The sequence below is a fragment of the Natator depressus genome, chromosome 6, assembly GCF_965152275.1.
Source record: "Natator depressus isolate rNatDep1 chromosome 6, rNatDep2.hap1, whole genome shotgun sequence".
NCBI classification, from domain to species: Eukaryota; Metazoa; Chordata; order Testudines; family Cheloniidae; genus Natator; species Natator depressus.
In genome coordinates this window covers 82,006,495-82,026,821 of record NC_134239.1, presented here as the reverse complement: position 1 = coordinate 82,026,821, position 20,327 = coordinate 82,006,495, and the positions used below count along the sequence as shown (strand labels likewise).

General features: G+C 37.2%; 1 protein-coding gene across 1 annotated transcript in view; it reads right to left on the bottom strand.

Annotated features, from left to right (window-relative positions):
- SCFD1 (sec1 family domain containing 1) overlaps window positions 1–20,327 on the bottom strand; it is a 134,081-nt gene that overhangs the window by 6,037 nt on the left and 107,717 nt on the right. Inside the window, exons 21-23 of the mRNA XM_074955793.1 lie at window positions 18,861–18,913; window positions 9,779–9,812; window positions 7,701–7,766 (exon numbers count right to left, since the gene is read on the bottom strand). Coding sequence (XP_074811894.1) covers window positions 7,701–7,766; window positions 9,779–9,812; window positions 18,861–18,913 — 153 coding nt within the window. The remainder of the gene's footprint in view (window positions 1–7,700; window positions 7,767–9,778; window positions 9,813–18,860; window positions 18,914–20,327) is intronic.

Genomic DNA, 20,327 nt, shown 5'->3' with positions numbered 1-20,327 from the left:
AAGGGAGACAGGCTAAAAGTCAAGTAGAGTTGGACCTTTCAAAGGGAATTAAAACCAATAGTAAAAGGTTCTATAGTCATATAAATAAGAAGAAAACAAAGAAAGAAGAAGTGGGACCACTAAACACTGAGGATGGAGTGGAGGTCAAGGATAATCTAGGCATGGCCCAATATCTAAACAAATACTTTGCCTCAGTCTTTAATAAGACTAAAGAGGATCTTAGGGATAATGGTAGCATGATAAATGGGAATGAGGATATGGAGGTAGACATTACCATATTTGAGGTAGAAGCGAAACTCAAACAGCTTAATGGAACTAAATCGGAGGGCCCAGATAATCTTCATCCAAGAATATTAAAGGAATTGGCACAAGAAATTGCAAGCCCATTAGCAAGAATTTTTAATGAATCTGTAAACTCAGGGGTTGTACCGTATGATTGGAGAATTGCTAACATAGTTCCTATTTTTAAGAAAGGGAAAAAAGGTGATCCAGGTAATTATAGGCCTGTTAGTTTGACATCTGTAGTATGCAAGGTCTTGGAAAAAAATTTGAAGGAGAAGGTAGTTAAGGACATTGAAGTCAATGGTAAATGGGACAAAATACAACATGGTTTTACAAAAGGTAGATCGTGCCAAACCAACCTGATCTCCTTCTTTGAGAAAGTAACAGATTTTTTAGACAAAGGAAACGCAGTGGATCTAATTTACCTAGATTTATTAAGGCATTTGATACCGTGCCACATGGGGAATTATTAGTTAAATTGGACAAGATGGGGATCAATAGGAAAATTGAAAGGTGGATAAGGAATTGGTTAAAGGGGAGACTACAACGGGTCCTACTGAAAGGTGAACTGTCAGGCTGGAGGGAGGTTACCAGTGGAGTTCCTCAAGGATCAGTTTTGGGACCAATCTTATTTAACCTTTTTATTACTGACCTTGGCACAAAAAGTGGGAGTGTGCTAATAAAGTTTGCAGATGATACAAAGCTGGGAGGTATTGCCAATTTAGAGAAGGACAGGGATACCTTACAGGAGGATCTGGATGACCTTGTAAACTGGAGTAATAGTAATAGGATGAAATTTAATAGTGAGAAGTGTAAGGTCATGCATTTAAGGATTAATAACAAAATTTTAGTTATAAGCTAGGGACGCATCAATTAGAAGTAACGGAGGAGGAAAAGAACCTTGGAGTATTGGTTGATCATAGGATGACTATGAGCCGCCAATGTGATATGGCTGTGAAAAAAGCTAATGCGGTCTTGGGATGCATCAGGAGAGGTATTTCCAGTAGGGATAAGGAGGTTTTAGTACCGTTATACAAGGCACTGGTGAGACCTCACCTGGAATACTGTGTGCAGTTCTGGGTCTCCCATGTTTAAGAAGGATGAATTCAAACTGGAACAGGTACAGAGAAGGGCTACTAGGATGATCCGAGGAATGGAAAACTTGTCTTATGAAAGGAGACTCAGGGAGCTTGGCTTGTTTAGCCTAACTAAAAGAAGGTTGAGGGGAGATATGATTGCTCTCTATAAATATATCAGAGGGATAAATACCGGAGAGGGAGAAGAATTATTTAAGCTCAGTACCAATGTGGACACAAGAACAAATGGATATAAACTGGCCACTAGGAAATTTAGACTAGAAATTAGACGAAGGTTTTTAACCATTAGAGGAGTGAAGTTTTGGAATAGCCTTCCAAGGGAAGCAGTGGGGGCAAAAGATCTATCTGGCTTTAAGATTAAACTCGATAAGTTTATGGAGGAGATGGTATGATGGGATAACATGGTTTTGGTAATTAAATATTCATGGTAAATAGGCCCAATGGCCTGTGATGGGCTATTAGATGGGGTGAGATCCGAGTTACCCAGGAAAGAATTTTCTGTAGTATCTGGCTGATGAATCTTGCCCATATGCTCAGGGTTTAGCTGATCGCCATATTTGGGGTCAGGAAGGAATTTTCCTCCAGGGCAGATTGGAAGAGGCCCTGGAGGTTTTTCGCCTTCCTCTGTAGCATGGGGCATGGGTCACTTGCTGGAGGATTTTCTGCTCCTTGAAGTCTTTAAACTACGATTTGAGGACTTCAATAGCACAGATATAGGTGTGAGGTTTTTTTTTGTAGGAGTGGTGGGTGAAATTCTGTGGCCTGCGTTGTGCAGGAGGTCAGACTAGATGATCATAATGGTCTCTTCTGACCTAAATATCTAAATAAATAAAAATATCTATGAGGCGAAACATGAAACTGTTCAGATGCAAGGATAGACAGTGTCTAACATCTAGCGTATGGAGGCCATTGGTGAGGCCTCATCTGGAGTACTGTGTCCAGTTTTGGGCCCCACACTACAAGAAGGATGTGGAAAAATTGGAAAGAGTCCAGCAGACGGCAACAAAAATGATTAGGGGACTGGAACACATGAGTTATGAGGAGAGGCTGAGGGAACTGGGGATGTTTAATCTACGGAAGAGAAGAATGAGGGGGGATTTGATAGCTGCTTTCAACTACCTGAAAGGGCGTTCCAAAGAGGATGGCTCTAGACTGTTCTCAGTGGTAGTGCATGACAGAACAAGGAGTAATGGTCTCAAGTTGCAGTGGGGAAGATTTAGGTTGGATATTAGGAAAAACTTTTTCACTAGGAGGGTGGTGAAACACTGGAATGCGTTACCTAGGGAGGTGGTGGAATCTCCTTCCTTAGAAGTTTTTAAGGTCAGGCTTGACAAAGCCCTGGCTGGGATGATTTATTTGGGGATCGGTCCTGCTTTGAGCAGGGGGTTGGACTAGATGACCTCCTGAGGTCCTTTCCAACCCTGATATTCTATGATTCTAATGCAAATTGGGGAAAAATACAGGTAAATACATCACTTGGTTCAGGTGAACTGAGATACAACCTTGGATACAAACTTTGGTGTGGCTGAAGCATCACCTTGTCCCCGGAGAACTGCCCGACCATCAGGACCTACAACTCTTACACCCTCCTGGCAGAGGTAATAGCTATCAAGAATGCAGTCTTCTGAGACAAGAGGGGCAGCAGGCAGGAAGCAAGGGGCTCAAATGGAGGCCCCATTATAGCTGCTAAAACCATGTTCAGGTCCCACAAAGGGGCCAGCTTTCTGACTGGAGTGAGCAGGTGGAGACCTCCTCTCAGGAATTTTGTCACCATGGCATTGGAGAAAACAGATTTCTCTTGGATACGGGGATGAAATGCCAATATTTGGCCCAATTCCTAAAGGTGCTACAGAATGTCCTGGATGGAAGTCTCCATTGGAAGGGACTGATGGGCCAAGGACCATGCAGAAAATCTCTTCCACTTTGCCCTGTAGGTCATTCTAGCGGAAGGTTTCCTGCTGTTTAGTAGGACCTGTTGGACAGCCTCCAAACAACACCCTTCCTCCTCTCTCAGCCATGCCACAAGGTGCAGAGAGCTGATCACTGGAGCAGGGTGCAGCCATGATCCTGTGTGAGGCTACAAATTTGTGAGGTTGTAGCAACAGCCTCACAGAGCTCCGACTATACCTGACAGGTGGTAAGAAGGAACTGAGTGGGGTCGAGGCAGCGCTGCCTCTTATAGGCAAGCTACAAGCATGAGGTGTGAGTCTCACCTCTGCGGGTCCTGCTGGACAAAAGGCTCCAGCGTGCAAACATCTACTTCGAATACATGTCTGCATCTAGCCAAAGAACCACCTCAAAACACACTTGTTTAAAATTACAGTTGTCATGTTGCCAGTGGTGCCACAGTCCTGGGTTTGGGACATCAACATTTCCTCCGTGCTGATGAGTTCTGATTCTATAAATATTAGATTGAAGTATCAATGAATGACTCAGACAGAAGAGTAGAAGAAGAAAGTCTTAGAGAATAATACTTCCATTTACAAAGACAATTTGGAATGACTGGAAAGAAATAAATGGTATTTATGCAGGATTTGAATAGGATTTAAGAAATAAATGGTATTTATGCAGGATTTGAATAGCATTCTAACAAAATATTAGGGTCAAAATTTTCAAAACTGTAACAGCAAGTGTGACTATTTGAGGTCTAATTTGCATAGATACTAAACTGCTTGTGTAACTTCATTTGTTTTGCATTCAGAGAACCTTAAATAAGACATGTATACACATGGATAATTGTGCAAGTGCAATCTGGAAAATTTACTCCTAATTTTGTTCAACTATTGCTTGAGTCTGGCTGTAGTTCTTTAAACACACAATGTATTTAGCAATGCAACAGCTGTTTGAATGAACATACAGTAGAGCTAATCAGAATATTTTCAGCAAAATAAAGTTTTGTCGTACTGTATGCTGATCCATCAAAGCCGAAATTTTTCACACAGACATATCAGTTTTGATGAAGTTTTTGTTGGAAAGGTAGAGATACAGAGGCCCATTCCATAGACTCATGTTTAGGGTACTAGCCTGGGATATGGGGGATAAGTCCCTGTCTGTCTGATTAATCTAGGATGAAAAACCCTGAATCAGGCAGGTGCAGGGCCTTAAACCTGAGTCTCCCACATCCCAAACCAGTGCCCTCAACACCAGACCTCATCCACACCTTACCAAGCAGCTCATATTTTGACTGGGAAATGGACATTTCAACAATTCTGCTTTTTCAAAAACAAACAAAAGGCTTTGTTTTCATTCCAATGCAGAATGAAACATTTCAAAACCTCCAAAGTTGCCATGAAACAGAACTGTCATCCTTCAGTGGATCTAAATCTACACTGGATCTAAATCTCCTGTGATACAGCATACTATTTGACAGAGGTAAGGATTTCAACTTAATGCCATTCAGTCTTGTAAACAGGGATACAGTACCTTAAAATGGCTTAAGACTAAGAGCTTTATTACTAATACCCAATGCACAAAATTTTGTCTTTTAAATAGATCATCAAGACTAGTGATCTGCAGAGCCTATGACCAGAAAGTTTTACAACAGAAAACACAAGTTGCCTTTTTATGGTGTTGAAAAAGATACTAGGGAAAATGCTGTGTTTATGCCTATTAACCTTATGCAACCTTTTCTTCCATTTCCACATATGCATCAGATTACTGTCATTCTCTTTAATCCCTGAGGGCTGATTTTAACCTTCTTTTGAAGCTTAGTAAGTGCTGCTATAGGCAAATCAGAAGATGAGAGAGGCAAAGCTATCCTTTCCTCAGAGAGGAACAATCCTTGTCTGGTTATGCTGGAGGGAGGACAGGAGACACTGGATGTGGTTTAATTCAGGGGCTCTCAACCTTTCCAGACTACCGTACCACTTTCAGGAGTCTGATTTGTCTTGTGTACAACTGTTTGAGAACCTCTGGTTTAATTAGCCTGCAACTTTATTCCGACACGTCTGGGGGTACTCAACAGATAAATGTGTACAGTGCAGGTAATTCCAACATTGTCTTTTTTCTGGGGTACAGGATCTGTGGATTGATATACCAGCTGTATATCTCTAAGAATCTACTCTATCTTTCAAGACGCCTGATTGCTCTTTAACACATTTTCATTTGCTAACCATACAGAACAGCGTCTGAGAGCATTTGTGGTGATCTTCACTTGAGTTGGTTCCCCTTTAATGCTTTAAACTGAAGTGTCTAAATCTAAGTTTCTGCCAGCAGCCCAATCCTCTCACCAGACTAACTTAAGCATGGTTCCAAAGAAGCAACCTCTCAGGGAAGCAACTGTTCCCAAATCCTTCAATTGATTGGCAGCAGTAGTTGGCCTGGCAGTTTTGGTATTAGCTGGGCTTCAGCAATCAGCTAAGAGGAAAATATACATAGTTCATTTTCTTTCAAAGCCTTCAGAAAAAAACCCCTATTTGTGGCACCTCCTCCCCTTGATTTGAGGTAAGTAGAAATGTATAGGAGAATCTCAGCTTTTATTTGAAAACTAGTTTCTAGCTTCTTTTTGAGAAGAAAGCCTTGAACACAGTGTTTTGGTAAACTAATCACTACTCTAGTTCTCTAATCAGTACTCTAGTTCTGCAGAAAGTGACTGGGCTGAGTCCTAAAGATCTGCTTTGCCAATTCAAGATGTATTATGTAAAATGAGTCAGTTAAGTTTACATTATACCACAAAGAACCACCTTGCTAACCTTCTGAAGGAGTCCAGGCTCTTCACTGCAAAGATGAAGTATCCTCAAACAGCTTCATTTGCCATTTCTTATAATTATTGTTTACAGTATCCTGACATTCTTTTTAGTGTCTTCAAAATATTTCCTTTATTCACCTTATCTCCATTCAACACCAATTAGTTCACCAAAGATTAACTGTTTTTGGTGTTTCTCAACAACTTGTGGGACACGACTTGTCCATTTGAGATGCACATTCAACAGCATTGCCTGTATTCCAGCAAGTCCAACATGAACCAGTACTTTTACTTTTTTAAAAATTTCTCTTTTCCAACCTCAAGCAACTGGAAGCTAGTTCATGTCTTTGCAGCATATAGTACAGATGGAAAGCACTCCTTTACTATACAGTTTGTTCTTTGGCAAAGCCAAATGTCATGTTGCTTGCACACAATCATTCAAACAATCCAATAAAGCTTTCTAGGTAAATTACTTCAATACATTTTTTAGTGAAGACTCTTTCAAGGTGGGCTGTCACCACACTTACTGCTATACTGTTAATCCTCATGTGTATTCCAACAGCCTGTTTGGTGTTTGCAATATATTCAGCATTAGAAACTGTCACACCAAAATGAGGCTGTTGTAAAACAAGATGCCATTATCTGCAGACCCTGCTCTGAGTAGACTACAAGCGCAGAGCAGTTTGCTAATAAGAGCTTTTGATGCATGCAGATTAAAGTTATTGAAGAATATTCCTGAGTAGCATCTAATCTTTACTCACAGGTGGCTACAACTGCTTTATTTAACTACTACCAATCAAAATTTATCAAACAATGTTGTGAAACAGCATCAAATGCGATGGGGATTGGATATGTCCTATACAGAGTATTCCAATCATATTATATGACGATTTCATATAATTCAAGGTCTTTTACCTAGATCTTCATATTTCCTAGTGACTAGCAAAGCTGACAGTATCAAAGCTATTTGACAGGGCAATACAGTTATGTAAAAAGATCTCTGTTCCCTAAATATTTCTGACAATTACTAGGCCTCAAATATTATTTTAGTAGTGATGTATTGCAAATGAAAACTACACTGTGACTCAAAGCATCTGTGATGATGGTCAACAGTCAGTTGAGAAGAACTCTTGACAACATTGTCTGCAGTGTATATTTGAGTAATTCCTCTACAATTACAGTTACTCTTTGAGCCTTTTCAGCTGTAAAGAGTGATGAGGTCAACATTTTATCTAGAAAATACTTTTTCCTTGCTTCTGAACAGCAAAGAGAAATGAGGTTAATGATCAATTCATCTCATCTACATTTACAGATCTCAATTTCTCTATTATGTAAAACACTACTCTAAGGTGAAACAATGAGGAATGTAGAATGAGCTAATTCTCAGCTATACTGCAAGTTTAGTGGTAATAAAACTGCAGTCAGAGCTTATATGCATTCACCATTTCAAGACCAAAACCCAAATTTGCTATTGATATCATTTTTCTACATAATTTTTTTCACATCGTGTATAAACATAAGCATTCCAGGTGAACTTAATATAACAAACTCCTACAAGATTGAAAAGATAAGTTACATAGGCTAGAATTAATTATAATCAATTAATTACAGGATATAATTGGCAAAATGTACTTAACCTTTATGTAGTCAACAAGATTTTGATATTCAATGTAGTTGCCTCCTCCAACTACAAAAACAATTGCCTAAAACACAAACACATAGAAGAGGAGATAATTAGAATATGCAATCAAATTCCTATATAGTATATGGAGTTTAATAAAAAAATGAGACATAAATCAGATTTATTGAACAGCACCTTTTTTTTACATGGAGATTTCAAAAGCAAACAAACAATGAAGCAATAAATAATTTGGGCCGCTTGTTAATCTTACAAACCGAATTCTGCTTAAAGGATCTATTACTAAGGATATTACTTGAATTACCAATACTGCAATTACTATAATTTAGGGGACAGAAAACTACTGGCTTCGAACACAAAACAGGGCTGTACAATTTTCCTTATCTAATTTAGCATTTCAGAAGCTTTTGACATTTCAAATAATTTCTTGATCAAAGAAAATGGAATACTCTGAGTCTATGAGTTACTAATTTTTACTGTTGGGCTGTTAGAAATACAATCCTGTCCTAATAATGCCTATCACCACCAGATAAAGATGGTTAAAGAAAACTTAGTTTAATAGCATCCTGTCTGGCAAGAAATCACTTCTCAATGGTTTTGTAGTTGTGAAACCCTCATTTCTGTATGTTTTATCTTTATGGCCCCCACTTTTCTATTGTTAATCTGTCTGGTTCTCTAATTGTTTCTGTCTGCTGTATAATTAATTTTGCTAGGTATAAGTTAATTAGGGTAGTGGGATATAATTGGTTAGAGACTTATGTTACAACATGTTAGGATTGGTTAGGTAAATTTCAGTAAAATGATTGGTTAAGGTATAGCTAAGAATATTACTATATAAATTAGGAACAAACAGGAAGTAAGTTGGAATTCGAAAATAAGGAAACAGGAACTTGGATGTAAGCTTGCTGGAAGTTCATCCTGATAAACATCAAATTGTTTGCACTTTCGGACTTCAGGTATTGTTGCTCTCTGTTCAAGCGAGAAGGACCAGGGAAGTGACAGCGTAAAGGAATAAGCCTTCTAACAACGATTAAAAATACTTCCACTAATGGTTAAGAATTAATTTGATAAAGATGCTCTATCTTCTAACACTGCTGTTACTATTAAGATATTTTAACCATTTTTTATTTTCTTTTAGATTCTTATTTAATATTAGTAGGTATAATAATCTAAGAACCACCTAAGAATAGCAACATTTTCTGGGCTGTGTTCAAGAACACTGTAGAGGTGGATGAACTATGAGCCTCTTTTCCCCCACTATTCATGAATTATCCATGAACTGATTGATTTTTACTAATTTGTTCAATGTTCAAAATTATTTGAATACTTTCTGTGAACATATTTCAGTCTATAAGTTATTTGCAACATACTGACTTTGACTATTTGCTAGTTATGATGTATGGTTAGCCAAGTCACATGGTACTGTTTTTGGTCTCCAAGTGAATACAAACCAAAAGAGAAGGGAAACCAAAGACATTTCAAGATTGCTGTTCAAACATTTTCACCTCGAATCTTAGCATGAATGTGTTAAAATAAATAATCATGAGATTTTTTTTTTTTTTTTAGCAAACATCACTGTGAAAATAAAACATCCCCACCACTTTCCACACATGTTTGTGGAAAATGAATTAAAAAGGCAGCAAATGATTAAATACAATTTGACTTGTTATTGGAACTATTGCTTACAAATACTGTTTTGCAGCATTCAGCTGTGTGTAAGGACTTATGGATGACTAAATTTAGAGAGGTAGTGTGTTCTAAAGGACTAAGTATAGGACTGGGAGTTTAAAACTGCTGTGGTCTAATTATGGCTCTATCATTAAATCACTAATAATTACCTTGCAGGGGTATTGTAAGGAGTAGTTAATGTTTATACAACCCTTTGAAGATGAAAGGAGCTCTCCAGCATAACTGCTAAGTATAATTAATAATGAATATAATTAGACTAGTGATTTTGAAAACAGACTCTCCCATTTTCTGAAGTCATGACCATCAAATGACTGGAACTTTAAAAAATACTGATACTATAATACATAGACCCTGATTTGGAAAAAATATGATTTCTACATGACTTACCTCCTGGAATGGATTTTTGTTTCTTGGAACTGAGCTGTAATAAAAATGAATTGCATTATAAATGGAATCATTATGGTTTTAACTACTGATATAAATATAAAAATATTAAACGAGTATATGTATACGCACAAAATTTGCAGGGTACATTCTGATAGTTGGTGGTGTTTTGTTTTTTTACATATAGTTATAAAGACACTTTAAAAGTCATATTTCTCAAAAAAGATTTGATATAGAAATTTCATTCATTCAATTAGCTCAAATATATAAACCTTTTATTTCTTCAGTTTTGGAAGACAAGTGAATTTTGGATTTTTTTTTAGTAATGTGTGAACAGGTGAGAGCTCCATGGATTTTGTAAACTGTGATGCAGCTTGTGGAACTAATAAATTCTGTGACATAAATCACTAGTGTTCATGGAAATCAGTTAAATCTGTGACTGTTCCTCTCAGATGAACTGGGTTTCTGATTCACATTAGAAGGGTTAACAGGTTTTCCAGTCCATCAAAGGAAGATTAATGGGATAAATTAGGCTGTCTCACACCAGAATAGTGGAAGGTATTTCTGAATATTGAGAATAAGATACAATGTGACCTCTGTATCACTGTAGGTTGCTGCAAACTTAGATCACTGAGTCTCTGGAAATAAAGTCTAGATGCTGGTATCTCTGAAATGGGCAGGAGAACAGAGGAATAGAGTGTGGTTGAGTTGGTAGATCACACTTTTTGGGTAGTGGTTTCTGAAGATTTATATATAGAAAATATACTTGGGCAGAGGTTGGGTGAATATAAGCAGGCTGATCAGTGCACAAAGGAGAATGTAACAGATAAAGGGATGGATTTTAAAACAGAAGGCTGCAACTTTATTAGTTTTCTAAACTTTACTATGTGTGTGAGTGTGAGAGACCAACCAATCCTCAGGCTTTACTTCAGTCCCAGTGTGTATGTTAAATGGCCTCCATGCCAAATAACCAATGTTAATGGCTGGCCCCCTTCAGCCTAATTCCTAGGATTCAGCTCACCTCATAATATTCTTGCCCTCTCTCTATAAAAGGGGATGGGGGTAAATATAAAGGGTACCTCATTCTGCAAAAAATACATGGTCTGCCCTTCTTCCTGCAGGCTAATAGGTCCTACAAGTTATTCCGAGTCTCTTGCTCAAGTTGATTTCTGGGAGTTGTCTCTTTGAGCCTCTTATCCACACCGGACACCAACTTCGCAAACTTATAAACTTCACTTATAAACTTACAACAATTCCTGTCCTTACTCTTTGTTAACCTGAAACCAGGCCTCCTGAATGCTGCAAGGAAGGCAAAAACAACTGCTAGGCATCTCGTGAATCTTGTCCTGGGGGAAAAAATTCACTCCTGATCCCTAAATCTGGTGATGTGGTCAGACTCTCAGCAAACTATATTTCCATTGCAGGACAGGGAAAGTAGGGCTGCTGCATGTCCAGAGAGCTTCAGGGACAGGGAAAGCACACAAAATAATCAACTAACTCCCCCAATTGCCTAGCCAATAGGCAGCTGGGAAGTGAAGAAATCTCTTCCTTCCCTGAACCCCCTTCCCTGTACATTGCAAGGGAAGGTGGAGGGAGGAAAGAGATGGCTCTGGAGCAGCACAGCCTACCCTACCTTTCCTCACTCTTATGTCCCCAGAGTTTAATCAAACATCCCCCTTTCTGGCCCATAGATAGGTTGTGATACGGGGTCAGAGTTTATGGAATGTTGGCCATATATTCAGTAACTATAGGCTTCTAATAATGTTCTGTATAAATGTCCTTTTTTACAACTGTACAGTAACCCTCTGCCTTTTGGTCTGGAAATATGCAAACACCACAGAAAGGAACAAGAGCCCTAACCAAAAACAGTGGAATAACAAGCATGCAGATAATGTAGTTTTCAGAATCCACAGTTTGCAAGTTATAATGATTCCAAGAGAGGTTTGAGGAAAGAAATATATGACAAAGCAAGAACAAATTGGGATAAAAGAAGAAAAGAGTGAACTGATTTCTCACTCTCTTTTTTCAGGAATTCTTCCCAAATCCCTCAAAATTGGTAGATAACAGTTCAATCCATATTGCCATTCCTCAGAAGAAGCTTATTCTCCTATACACTGGAATCTATCTTTTATTACAGGTGGACTGACATTCTGGCATGAATGCAGTAGTAGCCTCTTCATTTACAACGTTGCTAATATAGTTCTCCCTTATTTAAATATGATCTATAAATACACATATATTCAACTTCATCCTTTTGCACAAGTCTCACAAATACTGACAGAGGTATAACGTGGGAAGAAAAATTTAGCTTTGCTGTGACTGGATTAGGTTAACATAATTCCTGTATACTTTTAAAAGTAGTAAGTAGAAACTCCAACAGTCCACACAGCAAAAGGGTATGTTGGAATGAAATTAGTTTTGTGTTAAGGAATACCTCAAAGACAACTTAATAATGGCCTTTCAGTAATCATACTACTGAACATCAACATTTTAAAGTTGAGTTTTTGGCAACTAGCTGGACTAGTTTCTTGGATCATTTTCAGCTTCCATCCAGGACACACCACACGATCCACTGTCTACAGCCAAGCTCTAAGATACAACCGCATTTGCTCCAATCCCTCAGACAGAGACAAACACCTACAAGATCTCTATCAAGCATTCTTAAAACTACAATACCCACCTGCTGAAGTGAAAAAACAGATTGACAGAGCCAGAAGAGTACCCAGAAGTCACCTACTACAGGACAGGCCCAACAAAGAAAATAACAGAACGCCACTAGCCATCACCTTCAGCCCCCAACTAAAACCTCTCCAGCGCATCATCAAAGATCTACAACCTATCCTGAAAAATGATCCCTCACTCTCACAGATCTTGGAGACAGACCAGTCCTCGCTTACAGACAGCCCCCCAACCTGAAGGAAATACTCTCCAGCAACCACACACCACACAACAAACACTAACCCAGGAACCTATCCTTGAAACAAAGCCCGATGCCAACTCTGTCCACATATTTATTCAAGTGACATCATCATAGGACCTAATCACATTAGCCATGGCATCAGGGGCTCGTTCACCTGCACATCTACCAATGTGATATATACCATCATGTGCCAGCAATGCCCCTCTACCATGTACATTGGCCAAACCGGACAGTCTCTATGCAAAAGAATAAATGGACACAAATCTGACATCAGGAATAACAACATTCAAAAACCAGTAGGAAAACACTTCAACCTCTCTGGCCACTCAGTAAAAGACTTAAGTGTGGTAATTTTGCAACAAAAAAGCTTCAAAAACAGACTCCAACGAGAAACTGCTGAGCTTGAATTAATATGCAAACTAGAAACCATTAACTTGTGTTTGAATAGAGACTGGGAGTGGCTGGATCATTAAACATATTGCATCTATTTCCCCATGTTAAGTATCCTCATACCTTCCTGTCAACTGTCTAAATGGGCCATCTTGATTATCACTACAAAAGTTTTTTTCTCCTGCTGATAATAGCTCATCTTAATTAATTAGCCTCTTACAGTTTGTATGGCAATTTCCACCTTCTCTGTATGTGTATATCTATCTATATCTAGCTATCTATTTTCCTACTATATGTTCCATTCTATGCATCCGATAAAGTGGGCTGTAGCCCACGAAAGCTTATGCTCTAATAAATTTGTTAGTCTCTAAGGTGCCACAAGTACTCCTATTCTTTTTGCAGATACAGACTAACACGGCAGTTACTTGGAAAGAATATTGTTTGATCTGCATAGTACTGTTCAGAAGATAAGGATGACTACAGACAAAAGCCTGTACAGCCATATTTATTCTGCTGTCTCCTTCATCAGACTTGGTTTAAAATGAGTTGGAACCTTTAGTCACTTAAGAGTAAAATTTGCAGCCCCCTCTAGTCATATGTACAACATGCTTAAGAGATTGTTCCTACATGTTTTATGGGAGGAAGAAAGAGACAAAAAGTGGTCTCCAAGAACTAATTTTTTCTGAATTATGTGCACACAACCTTGCATCTGCACTGCATGTTCTAGTATGATGATGCATGAGTATAACAACACATGAAAGCACATAACTTCACTAACAAATTGTAATATGAACACACAAACTGTGATATCTGTGGTAGCAAATTAGGTACTAAAATCAATGTATATTTTTGTAAGAGAAAAAAAAATCAAGTTTGGCTTGATTTTAATAAGTTAAACAATTTTCTGTTCTTAGACAAAACTGCACTAAAATCAGACGTTTCACAATAGCAGAATAAAACAGGCTGAAAGATGCTGCTATATTTAAAAAAGGAAAATATACACCACTGCCAATTTTAACTTTGACAGCTTTCAGCACTCATTTTTAATCCCTAAAGCTACTTTTGAAAGTGCATGTGCAATGTATAAAACAGATATTTATACTCTGAAAATCATTTTTCATTATTGTAAATGTGCTCATCAGGAGTAAAGAACACTGGAAAGGGGACAGCTGAAATTCTTATTGAATGTAAATGGCCAAGGACAGTGTTGGCCCTGCCTTCCCCAACGATAAAGCCCACGAATCAAATGAACTTGCTGTTCTCCCAGAACTGAGTTGGATTTTATTAAAGTACATTAAAACCAAAGATCTTCTCTATTTCTAGAGAGTGCTATTGCTGAGATTATCAGCTACAGATATTATTCATAAAAGTAGCAGTTCAAGAAACAGTTTATGACATTTTTGCTGTAAGCACTACAATTTCTTCCTTTTTCTTTTTGCAAAATGTCTAGATAATTCTCCATTTCACACTCAACAAACAAGAAATCTATATGTTACTACCAATGTAGTTTACAGAACTACTGTACAATGACATCAAAATTTGAGGTTAAAAATGGATGAAAATATTTACCTCTTTAAATAATAGGTAGGGAAGTTTAAGTACATTGTTAATGATCTATGACTTTAAGAAGTTAGAGTATGAAAAATTCTGAGATCAAACAGTATTTTTGTCAATGGTTCTAACACTCCAGAGTAAAAAAGTATCACGAGAAATCCTGCTGCTAAACATTAGGACCCATTCCTTTATCTGTGATGACTATCTGTAAGGTATTAGCAGCATTCTCAGTCAGTGGAATGAGTGTATCAAATGCAGTATTACAGAAATCCAGGGTGGATAAAAATCAATGATTAAAAAAAAATAAATAAATAAAAAATCCCAGAGGTTTTTAATTTAAATCGGATTTTTTTTATAAAATGCTTTTGAGGAAAAAACCTATCTAAAGATAGTTTTAATTAAGATACATTATAGCTCAAAGATATCTCATCATGGAATAGGGATTATAAATTCTAATTCTATAGTATGAGACAATATATTCCTGTAATGTTTAAGAAAAATTTGGAAAATGAGTTCATATAGCTCATGGATTAGGGACCCAATCTTATGGGGTTCCAAGGGCTTCTGTATAGATTTAGGTTAATCTTTCTATCTACCCAATGGTGCTCAGTCTAGAAGATACCATCAGAGATGCTTAGTTTTGCAGTTCTCAAACTGTGGATTTGTGTCTCCAGAGATAACAGCAAAAATGTTTTTAAATAAATAAATACACAATATATAGAGGTGAGAAATAACAGACCTCAACCCTATTGTCCCTCTGCAAATTTTTGTACACAGAGTCAATCCCTTACCTCTCCGTAAAAGTGCAAAGTTTCAAAAAGTTCAATTAATTGTTGGGGGCGGAATAGATCTGGACAAGGAGAAGAAGTCTGGAGATAAATGTGAGAAGGGAGGGACAGGCAGTAGAAACAAAAGTGAAACTGTTTGAGCAGCATATTCCAGGAGTCTTGAGGTCTTTCTGAGTATAGCCTTCATTGATTTGAGATCTACCATACCATTCTCTCACTAGCAGGGAAAACCTATAATGGCAGCAGGCTGTAAAAAGAGACCCAGTTTGGGAATATTTTAATGAAGTTCCTCTACCTGTGAGCAAGACAGGTATGCGTGCAAAATGTAAATAGTGCAACAAAGAAATGCAAGGCCTGCTTGCCTGAATGAAACATCATCATGAGACGTGTCCCTTCTCAGGAGGAAGCTGCCTTGAAGATGATGAAAGGAACATGTCTGAACATGCAGGATCTTCAGGTTGGTAAACTTTTTTATTTCATACTTCTTTCTTAAGGACTGCCTGTCTTCCTTCTGGACTATTCTTGAATTCTCACGTTTGAGCAAAAAATATAGTTGTTACTCTATGGTTCTATCATTTAGATGCAGTTGCGATAAAAAATAAATAGCTGAAATAGGCAGATCTTCCTTTTACAATTTCACCTTTAAAGTAGTACTGTGTCAGTGAATGCAATGAGTGAGTAATACTAAATGAGCAGTGTGGTAATAATACTTAAACACTGCATTGGCTTATTTTGTTTAGGAGAATCCATCCTCAACATACAGGATTCTGAAGACCATCCACCTTCAAGTCTCCATAATTTTCTATAGTTTCAGAGTTATCTGCCAATGATAAGTGTTTCAGTCACATCATGTATGTCACATAGCCACAGTATATCACTTGTAGCAAAAAGAAAAAAAAATCTCCATCATCCAGAAACAACCACAGATAAGTTTGTGATAAGAACCAGCAGATTACAAAAAGAGGCAATTGATGAAAAAATTGCCTGGTTTGTTTATGCAAGAAACTCTCCTTTCCGTATGATTGAGAACCCACACTTCATTAACATGGTTCAGTCATTAAGACCAGGATACAGTCCACCCAACAGAGCAGATGTCGCAGGCAAATTGCTGGATAAAGTGTATGAAAGAGAAATTGAGCAGTGTGCAAAAGGTCTAGAGGGTGAAATTGTTAACCTGAGTCTTGATGGATTGAGCAATGTCCACAATGATCCTGTTGTATGTGCTTGTGAGACAACAGAAGAAGGGAATGTCTTCCTTAAAGAAACAACTGATACATCAGGAAATGTACACACAACAGAATACTTACAAGTAGCAGTAAAAGCTATAACAAACTGTGAAAAAAAATTCAAATGTCTAGTATGCAGCTTGGTCACAGACAATGCTGCAAATGTATCCAAGATAAGAAGAAATTATTTAGAAGAGAATCCCAAGCTAATAACATACGGTTGAGGTGTTCATTTGAGGCACCTCCTAGCCAAAGACTTCAGTGTTCCAGAAGTGAACGCTAATGTTGTTGAAATTTCAAAATACTTCAGTAACAACCACTTTGCAGCAGCAGCTCTGAAAAAAGTGGGCGGAACCAAGCTAACGCTCCCACAAGACTTGCGATGGAACTCAGTAGTGGACTGTTTTGGGCACTATATCAAGAACTGGCCTAATCTGATGACAGTTTGTGAACAAAATTGTGAAAAAATAGATGGCACTGTCACAGCCAAAGTTCTCAACATTGGGCTTAAGAGAAATGTTGAACACATGCTGAGTACCCTGAAGCCTATTTCTGTAGCCTTGAACAAAATGCAGGGGAATAGCTGTTTTACTGCTGGCGCTGTTGAAATTTGGAAGGAACTGAGTGAGATCTTAAAAAGAGAAATATGCAATGACAGAGTTAAATTACAAGCATTAAATAAACACATGGGACAAGCACTATCTCCAGCTCATTTTCTTGCAAATGTTCTCAATACACGGTACCAGGGTCAGACCTTAATTGCTGAAGAAGAGGAATTGGCTATGTCATGGACATCCAGCAATCACCCCTCCATAATGCCAAGTATAATAAACTTGGGAGCTAAGGGTGAACCATTCAAGAAATATAAGTTTGCTGATGATGTTTTAAAGAAAGTCACACAAGTGAACTCGTGGAAGTCACTTAAGCACTTGGATTTAGAGACTGTTGAAGTGACAATCTCACTTTTAACAGCAGTAGCTTCTTTTGTTGGTATAGAAAGAATATTTTCTTCCTTTGGACTAATTCATTCCAAATTGAGAAATCGTTTGGGACCTGAAAAAGCAGGAAAGCTTGTTTTTCTTGTCCAGATTATGAACAAACAGGAAAATGAAAGTGAAGATGAGTGAGTTAGCTGCTGAAGCCAATATTTTAAGTTTCTCAGGTTGACCTGACTTAGTCAATTTAATTTTTGATTTTTTTTAAAAATATTGCATTTAACTGTTTTAGTTAAAAACAATTTTAACAAAAACAAACCTGATTTTAAAAAAGTGAATGTTTAACTAAATTCAAAAATTCACATGCTTGTTTTGTGAAAATACTACAGGTTTGCTGTTGAATAAAAAAAATCCAGAATACATAACGTTGTTGTTTTAGTTAAATAAAACAATTTAAATGTTTGTCTGGTGATGTTCTCCTCCTAATACAGCATGGCAAGAAAATCCTCCAAATATTAATGATTAACCTGTTGAATTGGAGATAGTTCACCTCCCAATAACTGCATAAATACCTGCTTCAGTTACCTTTGGTAAATGAAATAACCAAACCATCATTCATTTTCTGATATAGCTGTAAAACTAATCTGAAAAGTTTTCAAAATAAATCACTTTAAAAATGTATAATGTGTACTTTCTAAAAATCAAACCTATATCTATCTCTGAGTTGTGAAGAATATGTATTAAGGTTATAACAACCAACAAGAATGCACTTTTATGTAGAAATCCATGATTAAATTGAGTCTTCCTGACTAGTGATTTAAATCAAATGCACCCTGCAGAAATCTCTCTGGTGCGTCCAGACTCCAGGGAATTGCTTTTGGCTGCAAATTCCTCTAATATCAGCTGCCTGACTTAGAGGTTCTGACTATCATTTCAAGCAATTAATAAGAAGGGAAAAGTTGAATTTAAAAGACAAAAAAAGTGTGCCAAACAATAAAACTTATGGTGAGCAAAACACCCCAAAATAGTTTTAAAATGCATGCCTTCCTTCTAAAAAAAAGTATACTTGTGATTTAAAGCACCATGTAAGTGCACAAAACTAGAGAAAGTAGCTGCAAAAGATTCTGCAGAAAGTACACTTGTAAGAGAATATTTTCTATAAAATAATGGAACTAATGCAGTTATGTTATGATCCAAATTAAGTACAAAATTATTACAGTAGCTGTTCCAATATATAGAAAGTAAAAAAGAAAAAAATCATGGTAAACTCACCTGTCACTGCCTCGCAACATCTTGGGGTCAAAATACCTGTAGTCATCTGTCTCCTATTAAAAAGAAGGATTGTTCAAATCAGTACATTTTTATCTTAAACACCGTAACTTTGTTTGTGATTTTTTTGGGTAAAATTTTTCATTAAGCCATTTTCAAATCAATGTATTTTTACATTTAGAAGCTATATTATATAAAGTAATAAAAATTATGGGACCCATGTATATTTGCAATGTTTGTATTTCATTGAAAAAGGACTGAGAAATACTCATTCTCCCACAGCAATAAAGATGCTATGAAGGGTGCTATTGAGCTCAGTTTTTGTTTTTGGTTCATTTGAAATTCATTGCAACCAAACTATCCAAAATACACTGGCTGCATAATATATCCCAACAGCAAAAGCAATATGCAAAAAGAAAAATGAAGGTGTCACTAGCTTTAGAGGTAAATACTGTAGTTTGTTCCAGAAGTTAAAATTTTTCCAGGTCACAATAAGACCTACTATTTATTTATAATAAAAAAACCTTGTGGCACTGAATACTAAAATAGAGCACAGATCAAATCATCAAGTTTCCATGATGAAACTTATACTTGTACAATTTCATGTCATGATTTATGGCTCCTATTAAAACAAAAAGTTTGGGTACAAATGAGAGGAGTTATACAAGGGCTTGAAAAGTTTTGACTGGTTGAAGTTATTATAGGAAAGGATTTTTTCTTCATTCAAAGCATTTCCAAGACATATCCAATATTTTCATTGGCAGTGAGCAAGACTTTTGTCAAATACCGCAGGGGAAAAAAGGAAAAAACGCAAAAATTCTACTTAACTGTTTCTGACAGTTAATTGGCCTTCAACAATTTCCACACTAACTTTCATCCTCATACTGCAAGGCGTAACGTGTGGATGGATAACTGTGCCCAGGCAGGACCCCATTAAACTTCACTGAGATTACATGCAGATATAGCAGTCTACTCATGTGGTGGTACACATTGCAGGATTGAGGTCTCTGTGTCTTGTTGATTCACTATAGCATAGCAACTCCAGACCTTTACCTCCAATGATAACACAATATTTTATATACATATGCACAGAAGATATTTTAAAAATTTGCTTATTTTCTTTAAGGATCACAGAATAATTACATGAGCTTAAAAAACGGTATTTTACCCTAAAAATTAGGGCTCTCAAAACTCAATTTAGATCTAGTGTCACACTGAGCCTCTGTATAGAGGTTTAATATATTCTACTGGGAATTTCAGCAGCACGTGCAAGGTCTCGCAAGATTCATGATTTTGGCAGGCTCATATATGCAGGTGGTATACCAACTTCAAAGTAACAACATAGTCTAGTAATATCTGTCAATGCCAAACTCTAAAATTGAGAAGAATTTATGACACTTTAACCTTGACAAAGAATTTCAGGTTTCCTGCTAATTGGAACTCATTACAGATTAATGCTAGGTAAAAAGC